The sequence below is a fragment of the Lissotriton helveticus genome, chromosome 6, assembly GCF_964261635.1.
Source record: "Lissotriton helveticus chromosome 6, aLisHel1.1, whole genome shotgun sequence".
NCBI classification, from domain to species: domain Eukaryota; kingdom Metazoa; phylum Chordata; class Amphibia; order Caudata; family Salamandridae; genus Lissotriton; species Lissotriton helveticus.
In genome coordinates this window covers 423,678,383-423,700,490 of record NC_136067.1, presented here as the reverse complement: position 1 = coordinate 423,700,490, position 22,108 = coordinate 423,678,383, and the positions used below count along the sequence as shown (strand labels likewise).

At 42.4% G+C, this 22,108-nt stretch overlaps 1 protein-coding gene across 3 annotated transcripts in view; it reads left to right on the top strand.

Annotated features, from left to right (window-relative positions):
- Positions 1-22,108, top strand: part of ALLC (allantoicase) — a 798,009-nt gene that overhangs the window by 624,965 nt on the left and 150,936 nt on the right. For all 3 annotated transcript variants that reach the window (XM_078647862.1, XM_078647863.1, XM_078647864.1), the window contains exon 10: positions 12,835-12,943. In XM_078647862.1, coding sequence (XP_078503988.1) covers positions 12,835-12,943 — 109 coding nt within the window. The remainder of the gene's footprint in view (positions 1-12,834; positions 12,944-22,108) is intronic.

Genomic DNA, 22,108 nt, shown 5'->3' with positions numbered 1-22,108 from the left:
TATTTTGTATATATTAATAAATTAATTTTTAAGTAAATTATATGTTTTAGTACCGGAGCGGGTTGTGGTTTTGTTGGCATTTAATTATTTTAATTGATATATTAATTATTTAATTGGTATTTAATGTGAATTTTTATTAAATGTTATGTTTTAGTACCGGAGCAGGTTGTGGGTTTGTAGGGGAATAGGGTGGGAAGTAATTTAATTGTAAATAATTAATGATTTATTTATGTGTAAATAATGTTTAATTTAATTATTAATTGGCAATTAAATATTTTAATTGATAAATTAATTATTTAATTGGTAATTAATGTTAATTTTTATTAAATGTTATGTTTTAGTATCAGAGCGGGTTGTGGATTTATAGGGGAATAGGGTGGGAAGTGATTTTATTATAATTAATTAATTATTTTTATGTATAATTAAATTAGTAATTATTTATTAATTGGCAATTAATTATTGTAATTGATAAATTATTTTTTAATTGGCAATTAATGTTAATTTTTATTAAATGTTATGTTTTAGTACCAGAGTGGGTTGTGGGTTTATAGGGGAATAGGGTGGGAAGTAATTTAATTGTAATTAATTAATTTATTTGATGTATAATGTATTTTGTAATTATTTATTATTTGGAAATTAATTATTTTAAATGATAAATTAATTATTTAATTGGTAATTATTGTTAATTTTTATTAAATGTGATGTTTTAGTATTGGAGCGTGTTGTGGTTTTATAGGGGTATTGGGTGGGAAGTAATTTAATTGTAAATATTTAATTATTTAAACAATTTTTTTACTGATAATTAATGTATTAATTAATTATTAATTGGCAAATAATTATTTTTAAACATAATACATTTATTTAATTGGGAATTAATATTTTTAAATCGTATTTATTTTTTAATAGCTAGAAAATATCATTAATTAATTGGTAAACTTTTTTAAAAAAATGTTATATTTTGTATATTGTTTCTTAAATTTTATTGGTAAATTAAATGTAATTTATTTTTTATTTTTATGATAAATAGTTATTTTTATTATTTTCATTATTTGGTGAGTAATATTTAATTATTATTATTTAATGGTGTTTGTTGTTAATTTATTGTCGATTATTTTTTTTACATTTCATTGGTTTTATTAATTAGTAATTGTATTTTATTAATGTTGATGTATTTAAAAAATTATTTATACATTATTTCAAATATAAGAATAATTTATAAGTATGTTAAAATAAAATTCTACGCCATTAAACGCTTTCCCTGGTGTTGCACCCTCTGGAGTGGGAATAGTATTTTTTACCCACCCGCTATCCAACATTTTCCCTACTATTGCACTCTCTGGAGTGTAAATAGTAATTTTTCCCCCTACGCTATCCAAATGTTTCCCTACTGTTGCACTCTTTAGAGTTGGAATAGTAATTTTACCCCTATGCTATCCAACGCTTTCCCTACTGTTGCACTCACTGGAGTGGAAATAGTAATTTTTACCCACCCGCTATCCAACGCTTTCCCTATTGTTGCACTCTCTGGAGTAGGAATAGTAATTTTTCACCCTACGCTATCCAACTGTTTCCCTACTGTTGCACTCTTTGGAGTTGAAATAGTAATTTTACCCCAATGCTATCCAAAGATTTCCCTACTGTTGCACCCTCTGGAGTTGGAATAATAATTTTTACCCGTACGCTATCCAACGCTTTCCCTATTGTTGCACTCACTGGAGTGGGAATAGTAATTTTTACCCACCCGCTATCCAACGCTTTCCCTACTGTTGCAATCTCTGGAGTGGGAATAGTAATTTTTCCCCACCTGCTATCCAACGCTTTCCCTACTGTTGCACCCTTTGGAGTTTGAATAGTAATTTTTACCCTTACGCTATCCAATATTATTTATATTTATTTATGTATTTATATGTTACTTAATGTTGTTTTAAATTAATTTTTAAAATATTGAAAGTATATTTAATTGTTGTTATTTATTAAATACCATTATTTATTATTATTTATGTTAATATTTTATGAGTGTTGATGTATTTTTAATTTATAGTATTTGTTAATATTTTTAATTAATTTAATAAATATATATATCTTAATTAAGTATATATTATTATAATTATATTTAATTAAATGTTTAATAATAAATATGTATTATTTATTCATTTTAAACATTATAACACATTTTTAAATAAGTTTAAATGATATATAAGTATTATTTATTTAATGTAACTTTTTTTTTTACTGGAAAAAAAACGATATTTTTAATTACGGTATTTTTAACATCGATAATATATTTTTCGATATTTTTGTACTTACCATGTTGTAGATAGGGTGTCGATATACTTGCCTTCGATATTCCAGCGCCGATATTTTGTCTGTCGATATTTGCATTCTCGATATTCTGTCATAGATTTAAAAAAAAGCAAGTATGTAGTCTTTGCTGCTCCCCTTTTAGCCCAAAGGGCTTTTGGGGGCAGCCTATCTTTGGAGGTATGCCCCCCGGGGAGAATGGTGAATGGGACATCCCGGGTTACATGTGGGCTAATATTTTGGGCTGGTAGTCCAAAATCTAACCTGCCATTGTTGCTGCCTCGGCCACCATTTTGGGAAAAGCGATACACTAGGCGTGCTCAGCAAGCAATTTTCTCCCGCCTCTTTAAAAAAAAAAAGAGGTTCATATGAGTGGATTGCGGTTGGCTAGGCTGTTTGTTGTTGAGCACCGGAGTGCAAGGGGAGGTTTGCTGTATATGGATGTCGAGTGGAGCAGGTTGCAAACCGGTTGGTAGTTTAAATTGCCATGGTTCCAGATTAAGATTATTGTTGAGGACATAGGTGAATCAGGACTATGGGGGTAAAAATAAAGTTACACCTGGATGAAACACGAAATTAAAAGTTAAGATTTAGGATATTTAGATGCTTATAGATGTAGGACAAAGTGTTAAGGGAGTGAAGGTCAACAGTTCAACAGCAGGTTAGGAGTTACAATGTTGCAAGATAAAGTTGTAAAGGGGAATGGGATTACTCAGAGGTTTGGGATCTCATCTCCACTGTTCAGCCTGAGCTTTGCTTCCTGACAGAGACGTGGCTGAAGCCACACTCGGTCCCGGCTATCACTCTGGGTATTCCAGAGGCATTTAAAATGGTGAGACTGGACAGACCTGTTAAAACTGGAGGTGGCATTGCCATTATTTACAAAAGTGGGATCACCATTTCCATACTGGATCAAAGTAGTACTTCCAGTATGGAAGTAATGGTCTTTAGGATTAACACTCCCACAAAGGCCTGCTGGAAAGGGGCACTGGTATACCGTCTACCTGGCCCAAGTGCTAATTTTGCCATCTCATTAGTCGAAATACTGGCCCCGCACATTAAACCCGGCAATGCTTTTCTATTGCTAGGGGATTTTAATGTACGCAGTGATCTGGCGGACAACCCTGAGGCTCAGTCCTTTCTAGCGGATCTATCCCTATTAGGACTAACACAGCATAATAAGGGCCCTACCCATTCAGCTGGCCATACACTAGATATGATTTTTTCCAACTCCTCCAAGATTGTATGTAGTCCTCCCATGCAGGTGAATTGGTCCGACCACTTTGTTATTGAATTCTCCATGCTTGGCATTGTAAAATTCAGTAAACGGTCCCCACTTCTACCCTTTTTGCGCAGACAATGGTACAAAATGTCACTAGGAACTTTTCAGGAGGCATTAGTGGAACCCCGAATTGTAGCCTCTGACAATATCGAGTTGGCCTTATCTAAGTATAATCTTGCCATTTCCACCGCGGTCGACTCCATAGCTCCCTTGAAACCATGTAGGCGACGTCCCGCACATTGTCAAGAAGTTTGGTTTACTGACCAACTACGTTCTCACAAACAAGCATGCAGGAAGCTAGAAAAGGTCTGGAGAAAATCTCATTCTGAGGAAGATAAAAACCGCTACCAACACGCCCCGGTCACATATCATAAAAACATCAGACTGTCCCGGAAGAACCCCATTGCCTCACAATTAACTGAGGCAGGCAACTCCTCCAAGGTTTTGTATCGGATCCTACAATCTTTCACTAAGCCTACGGCCTGTGAGAGTCTTGATCAAGTCAAGTCAAGTCAAGTAAAAATTTGTATAGCGCACTACTCACCCAGAGGGTCTCAAGGCGCATGGGGGAGAGGGGTTCGCTACTTATCAAACAGCCAAGTTTTGAGTTGTTTTATGAAGGAGAGGTGGTTCTGTGTGAGACGGAGGTGAGTGGGGAGGGAGTTCCAGGTTTTGGCCGCTAAGTAGAAGAATGTTCTTCCTCCCATGGTGGTTCTTCGGATGCGTGGCATACCGGCGAGGGCTTGGTTGGACGATTGTAGTTGGTGGGTGGGGATGTAAAAGGTCAGGCGCGTGTTGAGGTATTTGGGTCCTAGGTCGTGGAGGGCCTTGTGTGCCTGAGTGAGAAGACGGAACGTTATTCTCTTGTTGATGGGGAGCCAGTGAAGGTCTCTCAGGTGGCCGGATATGTGATTGTGGCGGGGTATGTCTAGGATGAGTCGAGCGGAGGCGTTTTGAATGCGTTGAAGTCTCTTCTGCAATTTGGCTGTGGTTCCGGCATAGAGGGTGTTTCCGTAGTCCAGTCGGCTTGTGACCAGTGCTTTGGTGACCATCTTCCTTGTTTCGGTTGGGATCCATCGGAAGATTTTTCGGAGCATACGTAGGATGTTAAAGCATGACGATGAGACAGCTTTGATCTGTCTGGTCATCGAGAGGGCGGAGTCTAGGATGAATCCCAGGTTGCGAGCATGGTCTGTTGGTTTGGGTGCGCTTCCTAGGGCCAGTGGCCACCATGAGTCGTCCCATGCAGAGGGGGATGATCCTAGGATGAGGACTTCCGTCTTGTCTGAATTAAGTTTTAGGCGGCTGTTCTTCATCCACTCGGCTACGTCCTTCATTCCTTCGTGTAGGTTGGTTTTGGCGGTGTCTGGCTCTTTAGTGAGGGAGAGGATCAGCTGTGTGTCGTCAGCGTATGAGATGATATTGAGGTTGTGCTGGCGAGCGATGGTTGCAGGGGGCTCATGTAGACGTTGAAGAGGGTGGGGCTGAGCGATGATCCTTGTGGTGCGCCCCAGATGACTTCGGTGGCCTCTGATCTGAAAGGGGGGAGGCGGACTCTTTGGGTTCTTCCAGCGAGGAACGAGATGATCCAATCCAAAGCCTTATCTTGTATCCCGACGTTGCTGAGGCGTTGTACCAGTGTGCGGTGGCAGACCATGTCAAATACTGCAGAGAGGTCCAGGAGAATGAGGGCAACTGTTTCCCCGTTGTCGAGTAGTGACCGGATGTCATCTGTGGCTGCGATGAGGGCGGTCTCGGTGCTGTGGTTGGCTCGGAAGCCGGACTGTGAGGGGTCTTCTCTATGACTTTGGCAGGGAATTGGAGGAGTGAGATGGAGCGGTAGTTTTTAAGTTCGGTGGGGTCTGCAGTGGGTTTATTCAGGAGGGCACTGAGTTCGGCGTGTTTCCAGCTTTCCGGGAAGGTAGCGGTGTTGAGGGAGCAGTTGATGATATCCTGGAGTTGGGGTGCGATGATGGAGTCGGCTTTGTTGAAGATGTGGTGGGGGCATGGGTCGGTTGGAGATCCGGAGTGGATTGAGTTCATCAAGCGGATGGTGTCTTCGGTGCTAATCGGGTTCCAGGCGCGAAGGGTGGTGGAGGGGGGCTTCAGTTCGGTGGTGACGGGAGTGGTCTGGTCGCCGAAGCTGTTATGTATGTCAGCGATCTTGCTGTGGAAGAACGAGGCTAGAGAGTCGCAGAGGTCTTGAGAGGGAGTGATGTCATTAGTGTCGGCGTTGGGGTTGGTGAGCTCTTTGACAATGCTAAAGAGTTCCTTGCTGTTGTGGGCGTTGTTGTCTAGTCGATCCTTGAATGCTGTTTTCTTGGTGGAGCGGATCAGTTGGTGGTGTTTGCGGGCTGCGTCCTTGTGGGCGGTCATGTTGTCTGTGGTTGGGTTTTTTCGCCAGGCTTTCTCGAGAGTGCGGCAGTTCTTTTTGGAGTTCTTGAGGTCATCGTTGAACCAGGAGGCTTTTTTGTTCCCTGGTTTGTTGTGATGGTTTTTCAAGGGTGCTAATTCGTCGGCGCAGTGGGTGATCCACTGTGTGAGATTGATGGCTGCTTGATTTGGGTCCGGTGATATGGTGGGAAGGTTTTGTTTCAGAGATGTGGTGAGCTGGTCGGTGGTAACTTTGTTCCAGTTTCTACGGGGAGCTTGTTGTGGTTGGTGGTGGGTCGTGGTCTTTTTGAAGCTGAAGTGGACGCAGCTGTGATCTGTCCAGTGGAGTCCTGTGGCGTGATTAAAGGAGATGTGCTTGCTGGAGGAGAAGATTGGGTCAAGCGTGTGACCGGCTAGGTGGGTGGGGGTACTCACCAGTTGTTTGAGTCCGAGATTGGTGAGATTGTCCAGCAGGGTGGTGGTGTTGTTGTCGTTGTTATTCTCTAGGTGGAAGTTGAGGTCTCCAAGGAGAATGTAGTCTTTGGAGGGGAGGGCGTGTGGGCTGATAAAGTCAGCGATGTCTTCACTGAATTGTGTGTGGGGTCCAGGGGGTCTGTAAATGAGGGTGCCTCTGAGTGTGGTCTTGGGGTCGGTGTGTATTTGGAAGTGGAGGTGTTCGGTGGCTATGAGGGTGTCTTCGGAGCTGGTCGAGATGCGAATGGTGTTCTTGTGGACGATGGCGATGCCTCCTCCTGTTTGGTTGATACGGTCTCTTCGGATGATCTTGTAACCGTCCGGGATGGCTATGGCGATGTCGGGCGCTGATGAGGCGTTCATCCAGGTTTCCGTAAGGAAGGCGACGTCCGGCGATGTGGTGTCAAGTAAGTTCCATAGTTCAATGGCGTGTCTGTGGACTGAGCGGGTGTTGAGCAGGATGCACTTTAGGTGGTTGTTGTCGAAGCTCTGTTTTGCATTTGTGGGTGTAGTGTGGGTCTTTATGCAGGAGAACTTGCAGGATTGGCAGGTGAAGGGTCCATGGGTATGTCCTGGGGCGTCTTGGTGGCAGTCGTGGAGGCGGCCGGGGTTGAGTGTAGAGAGGGTTGCGGCGTCGTAGGTACGGTGGGAGGGTTGATCTGTCCTCACAACAATTATGTGATGATATCTCTCTATATTTTACCAACAAGATTGAGATGATCTATTATAAGATCACTAGGACGAGCAATCCTACGAGCTGCCCTTTGTTACCACAACAGAATCCTGGGGCCACCAACTCCATCCTGCTTACTGCGTTTCCTGCAGCGACCTTGGGTGAGGTAGAGGCTCTAATTGGTCAAATCAAGACTGGATCCCCTTTAGACCTTATTCCTGCAAGAGTTGTTCCATCTTTGGGCAAGTCACTCGGTCCTATGATCCAGTCCCTTGTCAACCTCTCTCTCTCTGAGGGCCAGGTACCACAGGAGTGGAAGATGGCCCAGGTGAGACCCATTCGCAAGAACTCTAGCATCCCCTGGACCGAATTATCCAACCTCCGACCCATATCTCTTCTTCCGTATCTGAGCAAGCTAACGGAAAAGTACGTCAATACTCATCTGTCGTACTTTATTGAGCGAACCGGTGGTCTGGATCATTCCCAGTCCGGATTCAGGCCCAACTATAGCACCCAAATCAGCGCTCCTCTCGGTGACTGATAACATCCAAATGTTCCAGGATAAAAGGAGTTCTATGATTCTGGTGCTGTTGGACCTGTCCGCAGCGTTCGACATGATATCCCATGATATTCTGCTCAGTCGTTTGGAGGAGGTGGGGCTCGGGGGTTCGACGCTCTCCTGGAAGAGGAGCTTTCTATCTGACCGCACACTGTGTGTCAGTATGGGCTCTTTCCGTTACCGCAACTGTAGAGCTTACCAAGGGGGTGCCACAGGGCTCATGTTTGAGCCCCACACTTTTTAACATTTACGTGGCCCCCCTGGCCAGTCTCATGAGATCATACGGATTCATCCCAGTGTCGTACGCTGATGACACTCAGCTTCTCTTCCCATTTAAGTCATTAACCATGGTGGTTAAACACTCCTTTTCAGAGGGCATGAGGGCTGTATCACAATGGATGGCCTCGAATTTCCTACAGTGCAATGTAGGAAAAACAGAGGTAATGCTCTTTGGGGAAGCCACACTGTTGTGGACACCGTACTGGTGGCAATTAGATCTGGGCCCCGTCCCCAGCCCCAAGCAGGTGGTGAAAAACCTGGGTGTCTGTTTGGATCAAGGTCTATCTCTAAAAGAGCATGTAAATCAAACAGTCGGGTCCTGTTTTCATGTTATTGGACTACTCCGAAGAGTGTTTCCTTTACTACCGGACCTCACTAGAAAAACCCTTGTTCAGGCCCTGTCATCTGGACTATTGTAATGGGCTATTGATCTCAGCAAACGACAGCTCCAGGTGGTTCAAAATACTGCTGCAAGGTTAGTCTGAAAATGCTCCACCTAGATCTCCATCACGCCGTTTGTTGGAAAAGCTCCATTGGCTGCCGATCCACCAACGGATCAAATTCAAAACCTGCTGTGTCGTCCACAAGGGTATACACGGCCTGGGCCCCACGTATCTAGCGGAGAAGTTTGTCCCCTACAACCCAGTGCGTGCTCTCCGCTCCAGCAATCAGTCCCTTCTCCAAATCTGCCCCATCAGAAGGGCAAGACTGGGTGGAAAGGCTCTTTCCTATCTTGGCCCCTGCCTTTGGAACAAACTCCCTGCCACCCTTAGGCTTTGCATGGATCACTTTGCATTCAGGAAACTGTTAAAAACATTTTTGTTTCAAACTTAGCACCTTCCCTAGATCTCTAGTCCATCCACTTTCTATCTGTCATTTGAGTGCAGAGATACTCCTCCGGGAGTCGATTCTAGCGCTATACAAACCTACAAATAAATAAATTGGGGGGAAGTGACCGTAGGAGATTTGTTGTATAGTGACACCTAGTTTTGTAAGGCAAAGGCCTAGGATTACTGTGGCAATGTGCACCTGTCTTGAATAAAGCAGCCTTTTTGACACAAAGAAAGCAAATATGTGGCCTGTACTGCTCCCCTTTTTGACCAAAGTCATTACAGCTGTTCATGAGACAGTTAAAATCGCATCAGAATTCCAGTGGCAGAAATTTAAATACCATTCATCAACCCATGTTTAGTAATCTGTACATTGAGATTGTGCCCATGATATTCCGAAATACAAACCATTTATATTATTCTTTTATTGTTGGGGCATTTGGACCTTCCCCGTTGATTTTCACATGAGTCTCATTACTTTATACCCTTGACACAGCAATCTTAAAACGATTTGAAGATTAAGATAAGTCTCTTTTGCCATTCTTGGGTACTGTTAAATATTCTATACATGAACATTTACTGAAGCCCCTATGAGTCACTCCTGACTTCAGACCATGGCGTCGAACTTTGTCTACTAGACTGTATCAATGTACTGCTGTTAAATTCAACACGTTATGCTAATCCACTTCTAAAAACCATTCAAGCTAAAAATCCATCCTCTATTCACTTTTGAGATCGAAATCTGGCGATGTTACTTTCCTTTTAAACCACTAACGACTAAGAGTGGAACTCAAAAGACTAGGGGGCATATTATCAAGGGGGTTTATCTCCGCTTTCTTGGCTTTAAAAGCCAAGAAAGCGGAGATAACATTATCTCCCTATTACCTAGCTGTCGCTAACACCAGTTAGCGACAGCTAGTAGGAGATAGCGACCATCTTGGGCCCCACTTTGCATGTCAGTGATATTTATCACTAATGACATGCAAAGTGGGTGTGCCAAGATGTTAGCGACTGGAAACAGTCGCTAACATCGCTATCTCCTATTACCAACTTATGGAGATATTCGCGCTAAGCGCGAATATCTCCAAAAGCTAACACCTGCCCTGAGCAGTTCTTAGCCATGTTATCCAATGGGAGGTGGATAACATGGCTAAGAGCATTAGCTCGATAATGCATGAATATCGCTGACTTTTCAGCGATATTCATGCATTGCGGCCGATTTTTATCGCATTTGCGATAAACCTTGGTAATACCAAGGTTTATTTGCGATAAAAATCGCCGCAGCTCAGCGGTAATTTTTTGTCTCTAACCAAGCAATAGCGATAATTATCGCTATTGCTTGGTAATATGCCCCTAGATTCTCTCTTAGAAAACCCACTTGAATAAAAGAATTGAATTGTCTTAAAAGGGGACACAATATCTGTTTCACTATTTTACGCTAGGTATTAGGCATGAGATGAAAATGTCCACCAATAACTCACTAATACATTGTTCATAGAACATTATTTCTTAAGAATTGTGGTCATGTGTGTCTATTATTTATTTATGGTATTTGTAGGAAGCAGACTCTTTATGTAGTATATCAAAACGTGATATGCTGTGCAGAGTCCGGGGTTTCCCGTACAAGTGGACAGGGCTTGCCTAGCAATCCCAAGGTGCTCTTTTAGGGAGTAGTGTGGTTGAGCAGCCTTAAGCTTAGCAGGAAGGTGTGTGAGACATCTGCAAATACACACACATGTCAATAAATGATGCACACGACTAAATAAGGAGATCCACACCAATTTATAAAAATAACACATCTTTATATATGTTTCGGCACCAGAATCAGTAGCATAAGGTAAGCACTTTTTCCAGAGAAATACTTTTGCAACAGTCAATGTAATTCTATGGAAGCAAAAAAAATATATCATACAAAGTCTTTGCGGCAACTCAAGAGACCGAACTTCGGGACTTGAGGTGTGTATGGGGCAAAGTCCAAGGTAGCACAAGTAGATCACCTCCAGTGGCACGAGAGAGGACGGGTGCAGCGGTGCCAGGCAACGTCAGGTACCCAAGGCTGGTCAATGGGGAGCGGTTTTCGTGAATAGATAGCAGTGTCAGACTGGGCAACCTGTTGGGCTGAACTGACAGGGGATGCACAACCGCACCCGAGCATTTTGAGGTCAAACCTCACGATGCTCGGTGCAGTGGTGCAACCGGTATCGGGTTTTCGCTGTCTTGGAGCCTCACAGCTCAGTCTCTGGTACCTACAAGATGCAGGGAAACAGCTCTGCAGTTCCACAGAAGTTACTATGTCTTTGGAGAAGTGCTGGCAGTCCTCCCAGGCATTTGGAGGATCAGCAGCTTGCAGCCACAATTCGTGCTGCTGCCCTGAGGAACCCTCTTGTGTACCTCAGGCCCTTGGTACCATGTCAAAAAAGGCAATTTCCTACAGTATTTTTCTATTGCTTTAGGACAAAATGCTTACAAATATAATATGAGATGGTACGATAAATATTTGTAATGATAGTAAAGAGATAGAAATAAGAAAAGCAATATGAAATTATATCCAAATGAACACTATCTAGAAACAACTAAAGGAAGCAACATGCTAATAAAATAAAAATGTACAAAACAGTACCAATATTTTAACACGAATTGGCAAAGGGAATAGGCCTGCCTGTGACACCATGGTGCAGATCAAAAGGCTTTGCTCTTATAAATTCCCAAATGGCCCCAAGTGTGCCCCTCCATGGCAGCCATCTTGGAAAGCAAAAGATAAAATAGCGCAGAGATGACACGCTGGTCATCTCGGAAAACAAAAACGTAATGACTATAGATTGGCGATGTGGTATAACAGGTTTGATCTACTATTTTCAGTTTTGCCAAGGTGCAAAACAAAAACATTTCTCTCATATGGATTGAAGTAAAATGTAGTTGCCACATTCTGCATCACACTTACGGCAAAATAGCGAAACTTTAATTTGCCTGGTTTTTCCCACCTGTGCAAAGTTAACTACAAGATTTCTAGCGTTACTTTGCGTTTACTGACAAAGCGATTTATTCTCCATCACAGTATTTCTTCAAGATATTTCTAACATGATATAGCACTTCAGTCTCTCTGGAAACAACAGTCTGCATTTGTTTTATTCATCTGAGTTTTCATTAACACTTACAGCATATACCTTCCCTTGAGATGGCAAGGCGTCTTTCTACGCTCTCAATAGGGAGGCTGCCGGCAAGAGGACCTTCTACTCGTTCTGTAGGATAATTGTTTCTGTGGACAAATACGTAGTCTTCCATGCACTGTAATATTCCAGGTGGTGTGTGTGTTTGGTGGAAATGTAAGTAAATGCAGGCCATTGATGACTTCAAAATATTCAATTGTGAGTAGTACGAGTTCAGTATCAGTGGCTGATCTCACACTATGTGTAGGTTGTGGACTGACATCACAGGAAACAAGTTATGACAGTTGGAAAATGATGCAACGCATTAGTTGACTGTATACACATACTTACTTACATACTTACAAATTCATGGCACCAGTTTGCTTGTACTTTACAGGAAATTAAAACACGAGGACCGAGCAAAATAAGCATTGTCTCAGTCCTAAACGGAGGTCCAAAATGCAGAAGCAGAAAGGCCAAAAATGATTGCAGGTAGAAGAGGACACAAGGCCAAAATGTCTTCTAGTAACGGTCGCCAAAAGACAACACAAATAAAATGATTTCTGACAACCTCCTACTAATAAAGTAATATATTGATGTGAATCCAATAAAATATTTCGGCTTTGGGAAAGTATTCTTATAAGTTAATAACTTACCTTATTTATTTAAATGTCTTCATTTGCATTTTTATCTGCAGTTTTTATAATATTGATACAGCTTTCACATGGTATATGGTATAAGAGGTACAATGTGATCAGGTATATACATTCAATGCATTCTTATCATGCTTATAAAGAAGAACAAACATACAGTTTGAATCTGCTGGACGTGTCATACAAGTTAATAATTTACCTTATGTTGTTTGTTGACTATCATGAAATGTGCCTAATTGATTTTCTCTATCCTTTGAATTACAGACCAATGACAAAGGCATTCTTCAAGTGCCCGGTAGTGAGTGGACTATTTTCCGACTGGGCCACTCTGGTGTTATAACTTATATCGAGATCGACACAAATCACTTTAAAGGTAAACAAAAACATATCAAATGGATATGTATTTATTGTAGTCGTAAATTTGGATGGTAATTTTCAACCCTACATCAGGGAGCTCTAAAAATGACCACAATAATAACCACAGACATCGCGCTTTGAAAACAGGACGTTAGCAAAAGTACATTTAGTAGATGGTGCTTTCAGAAAACTTCCTGCATTAGGGATGAAGAAGGAGGAAGTAGATGTTTTACTGCAACGGAGGTGAAGGTGGTTGGCCGTCGTATTTAGAATGATGAACAGCCTTGTGGAGAAGGAAGTGGCTTCACTCAAGTTCATTGAGATCTGCTGTCTAGTTGATTCGGAAGCAAAATCTTCTTTACAGACGAAGGGGTCCTGTCCACACAGTTTTTGTAGTTTATCATCTGCACTAGAAAACGTGAGATCACAGAAATGGGGGTAGTCTTAGTGTTTTGGGGGAGGAGAGCTACCAGTCTAAAGACTACCTTCATTGTGGTAAGCGACAAGTGAAGGGCAATATTTCGAAAACTCAGGTTACGATGCAATTGTAGTTAATTTGGTCTGATCTAGGAATTGCCTTTGGTTTAGAGGTTCAAGAAAGGAGGAAATTGGAATATTTTTCAAAGTGTTTCATAAGGATACTCTTTATTACCTGTTGAACATTATATTTTATGTGTATGGAGTCATCTGAGTTTTTTCCAGCTGGAAGTTGAGTACTGTTCTTTTACTTTTGTTCTTTACTTAGAATGCTCTCCCAACCCCGAAATACCTCTTTTGATTTACTGTATTAAGGGAGACTCCCACTTCAGGTGTTTCTAGTACTGCTTAACTGCAAAATTCTTCTGTTATTCTAGCAAGGATATGCTGAGGTCTGTTTGAGATTTGTTTGCTCCTCAAAAGATGAACCTCGGTTTAAATTAAGTACTTTAATTTAGGGATAGCCTAGTGACCTTTCTTTACTGGCAGTTGCCAGATATCCAGATCCAGGAAGAGAGGTCAAATGGATTATCCAACTTCATGCATACAATTAAAATCAAAAGGAAAAAAAGAGAAAAAGCCTATACAGAAATTCAAAAAAAGAATTGTTTCAAATTTCAGAAAACAGTACAATTTATTACATATTTTAAGGATTAAAAAGAACAATCATGCCCCTGGAGATATGCGTTGGCAGGTCATTGAAGTGGTACAAGTTCCAGCACGGGGGGGGCAATATTTCCAACATTTTGAATAAGACTGAATGTCGTTGGATGCTTCGCTGTAACAGCATTCATCAAGGCCTTAACTCTATGGAGGAATGCCACTCTGTCATAACCAGCTGATTCGATTTAATGGCATACACTGTATTTTGATTCTGCTTGATGGTTCACCACGTTGAATGTGCTGTTTCTGTGATCGAACTGTAAATATTGCATTTTTTGATTCTGATAGATTATACACCAAGTTGTGACAGCTTGTTTCTGTGATGGATTCTGAAAGATTATACACTAAGCTGCATGTTGTGATAACTTGTTTTTGAGTTTTTATGTTGGGTATATTTATCAGATGTGTTTATATTGACTGTTATAACTAGTGGGTATATCGGTCCTCATATTGCACATCGAATTGTGTCTGATATGGTACACAAATACTGCTGGATATCAGACACATTGTGTCCTTCATTTGATGATATGGTGTACACACACTGTTTTTAGATAAATTGGTGTATGTTGCACATGTTGCGGATTAATGCACATGAGGCTGTGTTGTTTTACCTCTTGTACCTAGACCTGTTCAAAGGAAAACACTCTCTGTATACAGCTGTCCTCCCCTAACAATTCCTTTTGCCCGATATCGAGACATAACGTAGTACCTTGTTTATGTCCATGTTATTGCCTAGTATCTTCCCCTTCGGTTTTTAATATTTCCGATGTGATGCGCACACAACTTAGTGGGTGATAGTACATTGCTGAATTATGGTAATGATATACGTGCTTTACAATTCCGTGGCGCAGATGCACACCGTGTCTTTGCTTTTGCAATTACTATTGCAGGGGTTTGTACATGGGCGTTTATCCTCTTCTAATATGGCGCTCACCAGCGCCAGCCACGTTTTCAGTTCCGGTCCCTTTTCTATTTCTTGGACCGTCCGTGGTGCCTCACGGCTATCATTCTATCGAGGCGAGTTTTGGATTCTATTACAGGACCGGAGGCTTCGGATTATGCTTCTCTTTCTTATATTTGCCACTCACAGCAGCCAATGAAAAACGTTTTGTATGCAAATAAAAACTACATTTCCCATGATGCTTGTACATACATCACATCCTGTATAGCCCCATAATAGCTGCTGTACCCTGTGTCTCCTCCTCTTTCTTTGCTGCTCACGCAGACAGTTAAGTGCTCCGAACATTGTGCTATGATTTATGTCTTAGTTGACAGTTGGATTATCTTTTATGATGTTACCAGCGTGTTTGCAATCATATGGCTATATTAAATGCTTTGCGCTTTTATCGCGCTATGTTAATTACTTTGCGCTTATATCGCGCTATGTTGATGCAGAAGGTGTTTTTGATGCTATGAGTATGTTACTGTATTTGTCGGCTTAACCGGAATTGCCGTATTTTTGTTGAGTCAGCGCTCGCGGGCGCCATTGCTTGGTTTTATGTTTATTAGGGACGGAGTGGCTCCCGCTGGGAGCGGCTTACTCCGTGAAAGCTTTGCTTGATCTCCATTGCGGCCTCTCCGGCCAGGATTTTCGTCCCCTGATGGCCTGCGGGCATGGTCGAGTTTTCTAGCGGGGAGCGGCTTACGAGTGTTGCGCCTTCTCCCGCAGCAGAGTCTCCACGTGGAGTGCTCGGTTGGCCCGCTCGGGCGCAGCTTCAGTCCCTGCTGCCCGCGGAATGCCACGGCGTCATGGCTCATCTAACAAACAGACAGGCGCGCGTCGCCTTGATGATCTCCTTCTGGGACTGAGAGCACGGCGGTGCTCCGCTATGCGGGTGGCCTTATCAGGCTTACTTATTCTCCCGCTGCTCTTCGCAAGCCTCGCTCCCCATTGCCAGGGTCTTCTGGCCTCATCAGCTTCGCGATTATTGGTTTTTACACGTGGCCTCGGGACAGGGCAGTTACCTCTTATCCTGTGGTGCAGGGTTCGATCCCAGGTTTTCCGATTCTCAAATGGTGATTACTATTTATAGTTTATTTATTCGTGTTCTGCCTACATTTATGTTTAATATTCTCCTGGTGTATGTTTTATTATTTATACTGGAATGCATTAGTGCACTTGGTAGCGTTTTGGTTTCACCCGCCAATGCAACTTGCACATTGCTCCTGCAGGAGTAGAGAGGTCGCTCTACGTATGCCGGCGACATTGATCCTCATGGAAGGCCTGGCCTCGGCCGCCAGCTGAATCAAACGCTCCCTCCGGAGCTTAAATGCGGCGCTAGCGTTGCGCCATGATGAAATGGGTAACTGGCGTGTGTCTAGAATTTTTGCTCCTAGCTTAGGTTCCAACATGTTGTTTCCACATTGCTGAAGTTTTCCTGTCACTCCCATAGGGTTGTTTGAATTGTTGCGCGGTCTCGCGCTTTCTCCGCCAAAGGCTTTCCCTAGTAGCCGAGTGCGGTTTTGGAGTCATAACGCTCCAGTGTGCGTAACCCACTTGGGCACAATTTTGGATTTAATTTTGGGCACTTTGGCCTACGCACGTCGCAGGCGTCCCCTGTTTGTTTTGTTTTGAGGTCTCAGTGCCTCCTGCTTTACCTGAGCAGATTTCCTGGTAGCCTCCAGGCTTTAACAATAGGCTGGCCCTCGGAGTGCGCACACGCTCCTTGTATTTTACAAAGACTCCGACGCCCTTTGGGCTGGTATAATGACTACAGCTTTGCTGAGGAGCCGATACGTTATTCATTTCTCTGTATTAGTGTGCACAGGGTTGGCTCCCCCTCTACTCCTCCATTGCGCTGTGCTTTGCACTATTATATATATTGAATACGGATATCCCTTGAGGGTGATGATGGGATATATTTATATATATATATATTTATATATTTATATTTTGGAGGATGACAACTACCGATAGGAGCGCAAGAGCCTCCTGAACTACTTATGTTGACACCCAGGTTCTTCCCGTTCTTGTGTGGTCAACAGGGCCTCGAGTATGACGTTACCCGACTCAGGGTGACAGGGCTTGATTGACGCCCATTGTCCTTCTGCTACCACAAATCCTTGAGCATGGTTTTGTTTTTTGTCTAATTACTTATAATTTTATTTTATTATTTATTATTTTTATTTCGTATTTCTTTTTAGCCAACACGTAAGGCAGGCGCGCGTGTGTGAAGGGATTTAGCTGAGGAATTGCCCGACGACGTCGCCAGGCTTCTTTTCCTAGTCGTCTCAGAAAGGGATTCCCAGATTTGACAGGCTGCAATTCAATGTCGCAGTCAGCCACGTTCGGCGATAGGCGTCGGTTTGATGCCATTTTGCGCCATATCGTCCGAGATGCGCAAAACCCTTTCGTAAGGTTGGACACCAGAGGCCCCTATGGGACAGATTTATTATCGTTGAGTGTATAAAGGGTAGACGTTTTTTGCTTGTGGTCACATTCATACTAGTTGGTCGGTTCTTTTCCATCGTTTTTCCGCAGCTTCTGGCATATAGCGCTCAGGTGGAGAGTCTGGTGATCTCCTTCCCTACAATGGCAGCTGTTCCGGTGGCGGTTCTAATGGTTGATGCGAGGTATAGGTTATCCCAAGCTCTCAGCTCTCTAGTACCCTCCGAGTACCGTGTTATTTTACCTCTCAAGCTAATTGGATACATTTATGTATGGTTGGTCTATCTTATCAGGCCTTGGCCTCACATTCCAGACATCAGATTGATGGGCTGGAATAGCCCGGTTATAACCTTCATGCATTTGGGGCTCTTAGTTTAGGTTTCCAGGTTTATCTCAATCCTACGCGACTCAGTGGTTGTAAGACCCTATCTACAATGCGAGGATGACTTTCCGATAGTATCGGTGCAAGAGTTTCCCTTCGGGTGAGTGCCACGGTAGTGGTGTGTGGGGCACCGTCTTTCAACCAGTTTTTTCCGATCCTTCAGTTATTCAGGCTCTTTATCGTGCACGCCTCTGGAGGCTTACTGTTCAGCATGCGCAATATCTCCACTGCGAGAACGATCAGCGGATATGGGCATATAGATCATCTTCTTAGTGGACTTGCTCCAGGATTCAGGCCATTCTGCCGAACCTTTCCTATTTAGGTTGTTGCGATATACCTCCTTAGCCTACATGGCAGTAAAGGATTGTTCCATCCGGTTTCCTTGTATTTCCGGCGACTGGGTCGCAACTTTCATGCAGGGTGGACTCCATTTTTAAAAAGAAAAAATTCCAATGCCCCTTGGGTCGGCGGAGGCCTGCTCGGTTCCTGCTTTACCTTACAATTTTCCCTTTTCTCATGAAGTAGTACTCATGTAGATCAAGGCAGATGCCTTTGTGGCTCTCCAGGGAGCTAAGGCCCGCAGATTCATCTTTGCCGTTTAGTAAGCACGGGTCTGGGTTTGACACATGGCAATGTGGTAAGTACAGTCTCCCTAGGTGGTATGTATTCCGACTTTGTTTTATTTACGATCATGTTTCTAGTATCTACAATACTTTCCTGATTTTCGAACGCGCTGAGGGCGTTCATTTCGTATTTCTGGGTCCTTACATTCCCGACATACGTTTTGGCGTTAGAGGGTCGCTTTGTTGATATGTTCGCCATTTGGCGGCTGGGTCAGGACTGATTCTCTACTTGTGAATTATTTATCAAATAATGTATGAGGACTTCAGTAACGTTGGCCTTATTGCGTCCATTTTGGCAGTTTTCTGCGGCTCATTCTAGGTTCAGGGCAGGTTGCTGAACTTGAGTCGGGGTTTTTTATTTCGGATTCTTTTTTAGTGGCGTAAATATTCCAAATCGGACTAATCCTCGTGATTTCCTTTTATTACTAGACATATAATAGTATTTTGACTGGACATTAAATATTATCAGGCTGTGTTACGAAGCATTCCACCTTCAGGTGTTCCTATGGCGAGGCAAGCCCGCGTTTTACAGGTACAGTATATACTCTAGGAAGTTGCTCTGTCAGCGAGGTCTGAACTGCATGTGGTCAGGGCCTGGTCACACGAATTCGAGATAATACACTTTATGGGTGTTTCTTCACATGCCTCATGGCTTGCGACGATGATTCTCGGATTTACTATCTGAGGTTTTCGCGTATATGTTCATATGATTGTTGATGATTATTGGCATGTTATATGTGAGTACTAGGCTATTACAGCCGATGGTTGAGGGCCTTGTGCCGAATTGGGTGTTAGAACCAATTGTGAGACGCAGTTTGCTCCAGTACAATACTTATCATTCTTGTTTTGCTAATTCCCATTGTTGTGCAAGTTTTAATTCTTTTGATGGAGTTTCTCAGACTCTATTTAAACAGTGTTGTATGTACCGGTGGGAGATTTAAGACTGTTGTTGTGTTGATAAGCGTTAAACTAGCATAATCCGAAGCCTCCGGTCCTGTAATAGAATCAAAAATTAGCTAGCATTCGTGCCAAGAATTTTCAATTCTATTAAGGACACGGAGGCGAGGATTATCCCACCCGGTTTATTACAGTATTGGTAATAATTACCCACCCGCATGTATTTGATATTCTGTATCAGCAGAAGTTACGGGTTTTTCCTGACTCATTCCTTTCAGCTTCGAGTAAAGAAGAAGGAGCAGGTGTTCTTCTGGCTTGGAAGGCGTAATCTTTCCAGTTTGACGATGGTTCTCCATGTTGAAGGATGTTTATTGAGACTCATATTCTGTGGAATGTACTGGATTTATTAATGTATGGACTATATATGTTCGAGCAAAGAAAGAGGAGGAGACACAGGGTACAGCAGCTATTATGGGGCTATACAGGATGTGATGTATGTACAAGCATCATGGGAAATGTAGTTTTTATTTGCATACAAAACGTTTTTCATTGGCTGCTGTGAGTGGCAAATATAAGAAAGAGAAGCATAATCCTCGCCTCCGTGTCCTTAATAGAATTGAAAATTCTTGGCGCGAATGCTAGCTAATTTTTGATCCTTAGGCATGTGACGTGGATACACACTGGTAAGCACACTAACTTTGGGAGGTGGTCCATAACTTTGTAGAATTTGCCTTATATATGTACAACGGTAACTTTGTTAGTAACTTAGCTCGCTAGTTACCGCATTGTATCAGTCATTTGACAATTGTGTAAATCGTGCTGTTTAAGTTTAAACAATACACGGGGCATTTTTATCGTGACTCTCGTGTTGCAATTGACCTCTCGGGAGGTGGTTAATTTGCCTTATTTATGCACAATGGTAACTTTGTTACTAATTTAGTTCGCTAGTTGCCGTACTCTGACAACTGCGTAAATGTGGCTGTCTAAGTTTATAAAAAACACAGGGCCGTTTTACTGCAACTCTCATGTTGCAATTGGTTTCTTCTTTTTGAATTACTTGGCTAAAGATCGACTAAGCATTGTTCTAGACCGGGACTGATGCTGTGAACACCATATTGCATCCTTATCATGGTTTTGTAATTGCCTAAGTTCGCTTAATTGATGCAAATAACATTGCGGTGGTAATCTTCTAGATACCACTGATTAACTTTTGTGTCCTTTGTATATTATTGATACAAAGTTTGAGTTTGACCTTGTTATGTGGTCGGCTCTTTGAATTACCAGTTCAGGTCTACTGCTATTGCTGAGTCTAGACCATGACATGTATCCCCGATTCCGGGTGGGAGTATTATTTAGTTTTTGCCTCTCCCTCTATTTTCAGCCGATTTACTGGGCATACTGGATGGTGGATTAGATACACCATTTATCGGCTGAACCGCAATCTGTGGACACGGTGTGTCCTTTCTGAAAAATTACTTTTCGCAGTAAGTTATCTACCTATTACTGGTGGTATGATTATCCTGTCCCGTCGCATTCCATTGGCGCAGGGGGATTGATTCTTATTTTTGTTTTATCACAGAGCTTGAATTGTTTTGACAGCCATCAATTTATCATTGGTCCGTCTTCTTTTTAGCAAGGTGATTTTAACCTATTACTTTATTGGTTGATGGTATCACGACTGGTGTGGTAGGAGTTTCCCTTCTCTTCCCTCCCCTTCCCCCCCTTTTTTTCAAAAATTATTTTTATTTTCTCTTGTTCTGTGGTCATCACTGGGTGATTTTCTTGACTTCTCTTAGTCTTTTCCTTTGAAGAAGCCTACACCATTCAATTGGTAATCTATACAATTTTAATATTTCCTTTGTACAGTTGTATAACGCTCAAGCGACTTCAAGTCCTGATGATGACCGTGCAGTAACTCAGCGGTCGAAACGCCGTCGACGCTTTTTGTGGCCATAATTCTTTAAGGACATATTTACTTCTGTTTGTGTTGTTTCTTTATATATGTAATGTTTTTTTGTTAAGCCACATGTTTGGTTTGTGATATATGTTTTTTGTTTACCAACATTTTTGTCTTGAGCGCAATTGTTCTTTTTAATCCTTAAAATATGTAATAAATTGTACTGTTTTCTGAAATTTGAAAGAATTCTTTTTTTGAATTTCTGTATAGGCTTTTTCTCTTTTTTTCCTTTTGATTTTAATTGTATGTATGAAGTTGGATAATCCATTTGACCGCTCTTCCTGAACCTTTTGTTAGGTATATCGATTGTCTGTCCCTGGTTCAGGGTTGTTGGACAGCCCCTGTTGGTTGTTAAAGATATCCAGATCCAGCAGTGCAGCTAAATATCACTTTGTCCTGACTAAGTGTGGGCGAATTTTGCGAATCAGCTGTCTGCGAATTCACACGAAATCGCGAAAAAATCAGCAAATTCGCGGATTTTCCCACGAAATCGCGGATTTTTTTGCGATTTGCACCATACTTAACTGGAGTACTTTCTACTGGCTAATCAGTAAGTGCTACCTCGTTGGGTAAATGTATCGTGCTTTTCCTGCACTACAGCTGTGTAAAGGCCCAGAAGAGTTGTCTCCAGTGACCCTGTGTGTCTGTAACTTTGCCACCGCGCCCATAGGCGCCGAGGTCCCTCGAGTGAGCTGCCCATCAGAGTGGGGGAAAGAGCGGGAAGAGGTTGCATAGCCTAGTGTATGTGGGCTGGGGCCGGCCTTCCGTGCGAGTTTGCATGCCTCTCGTTTATA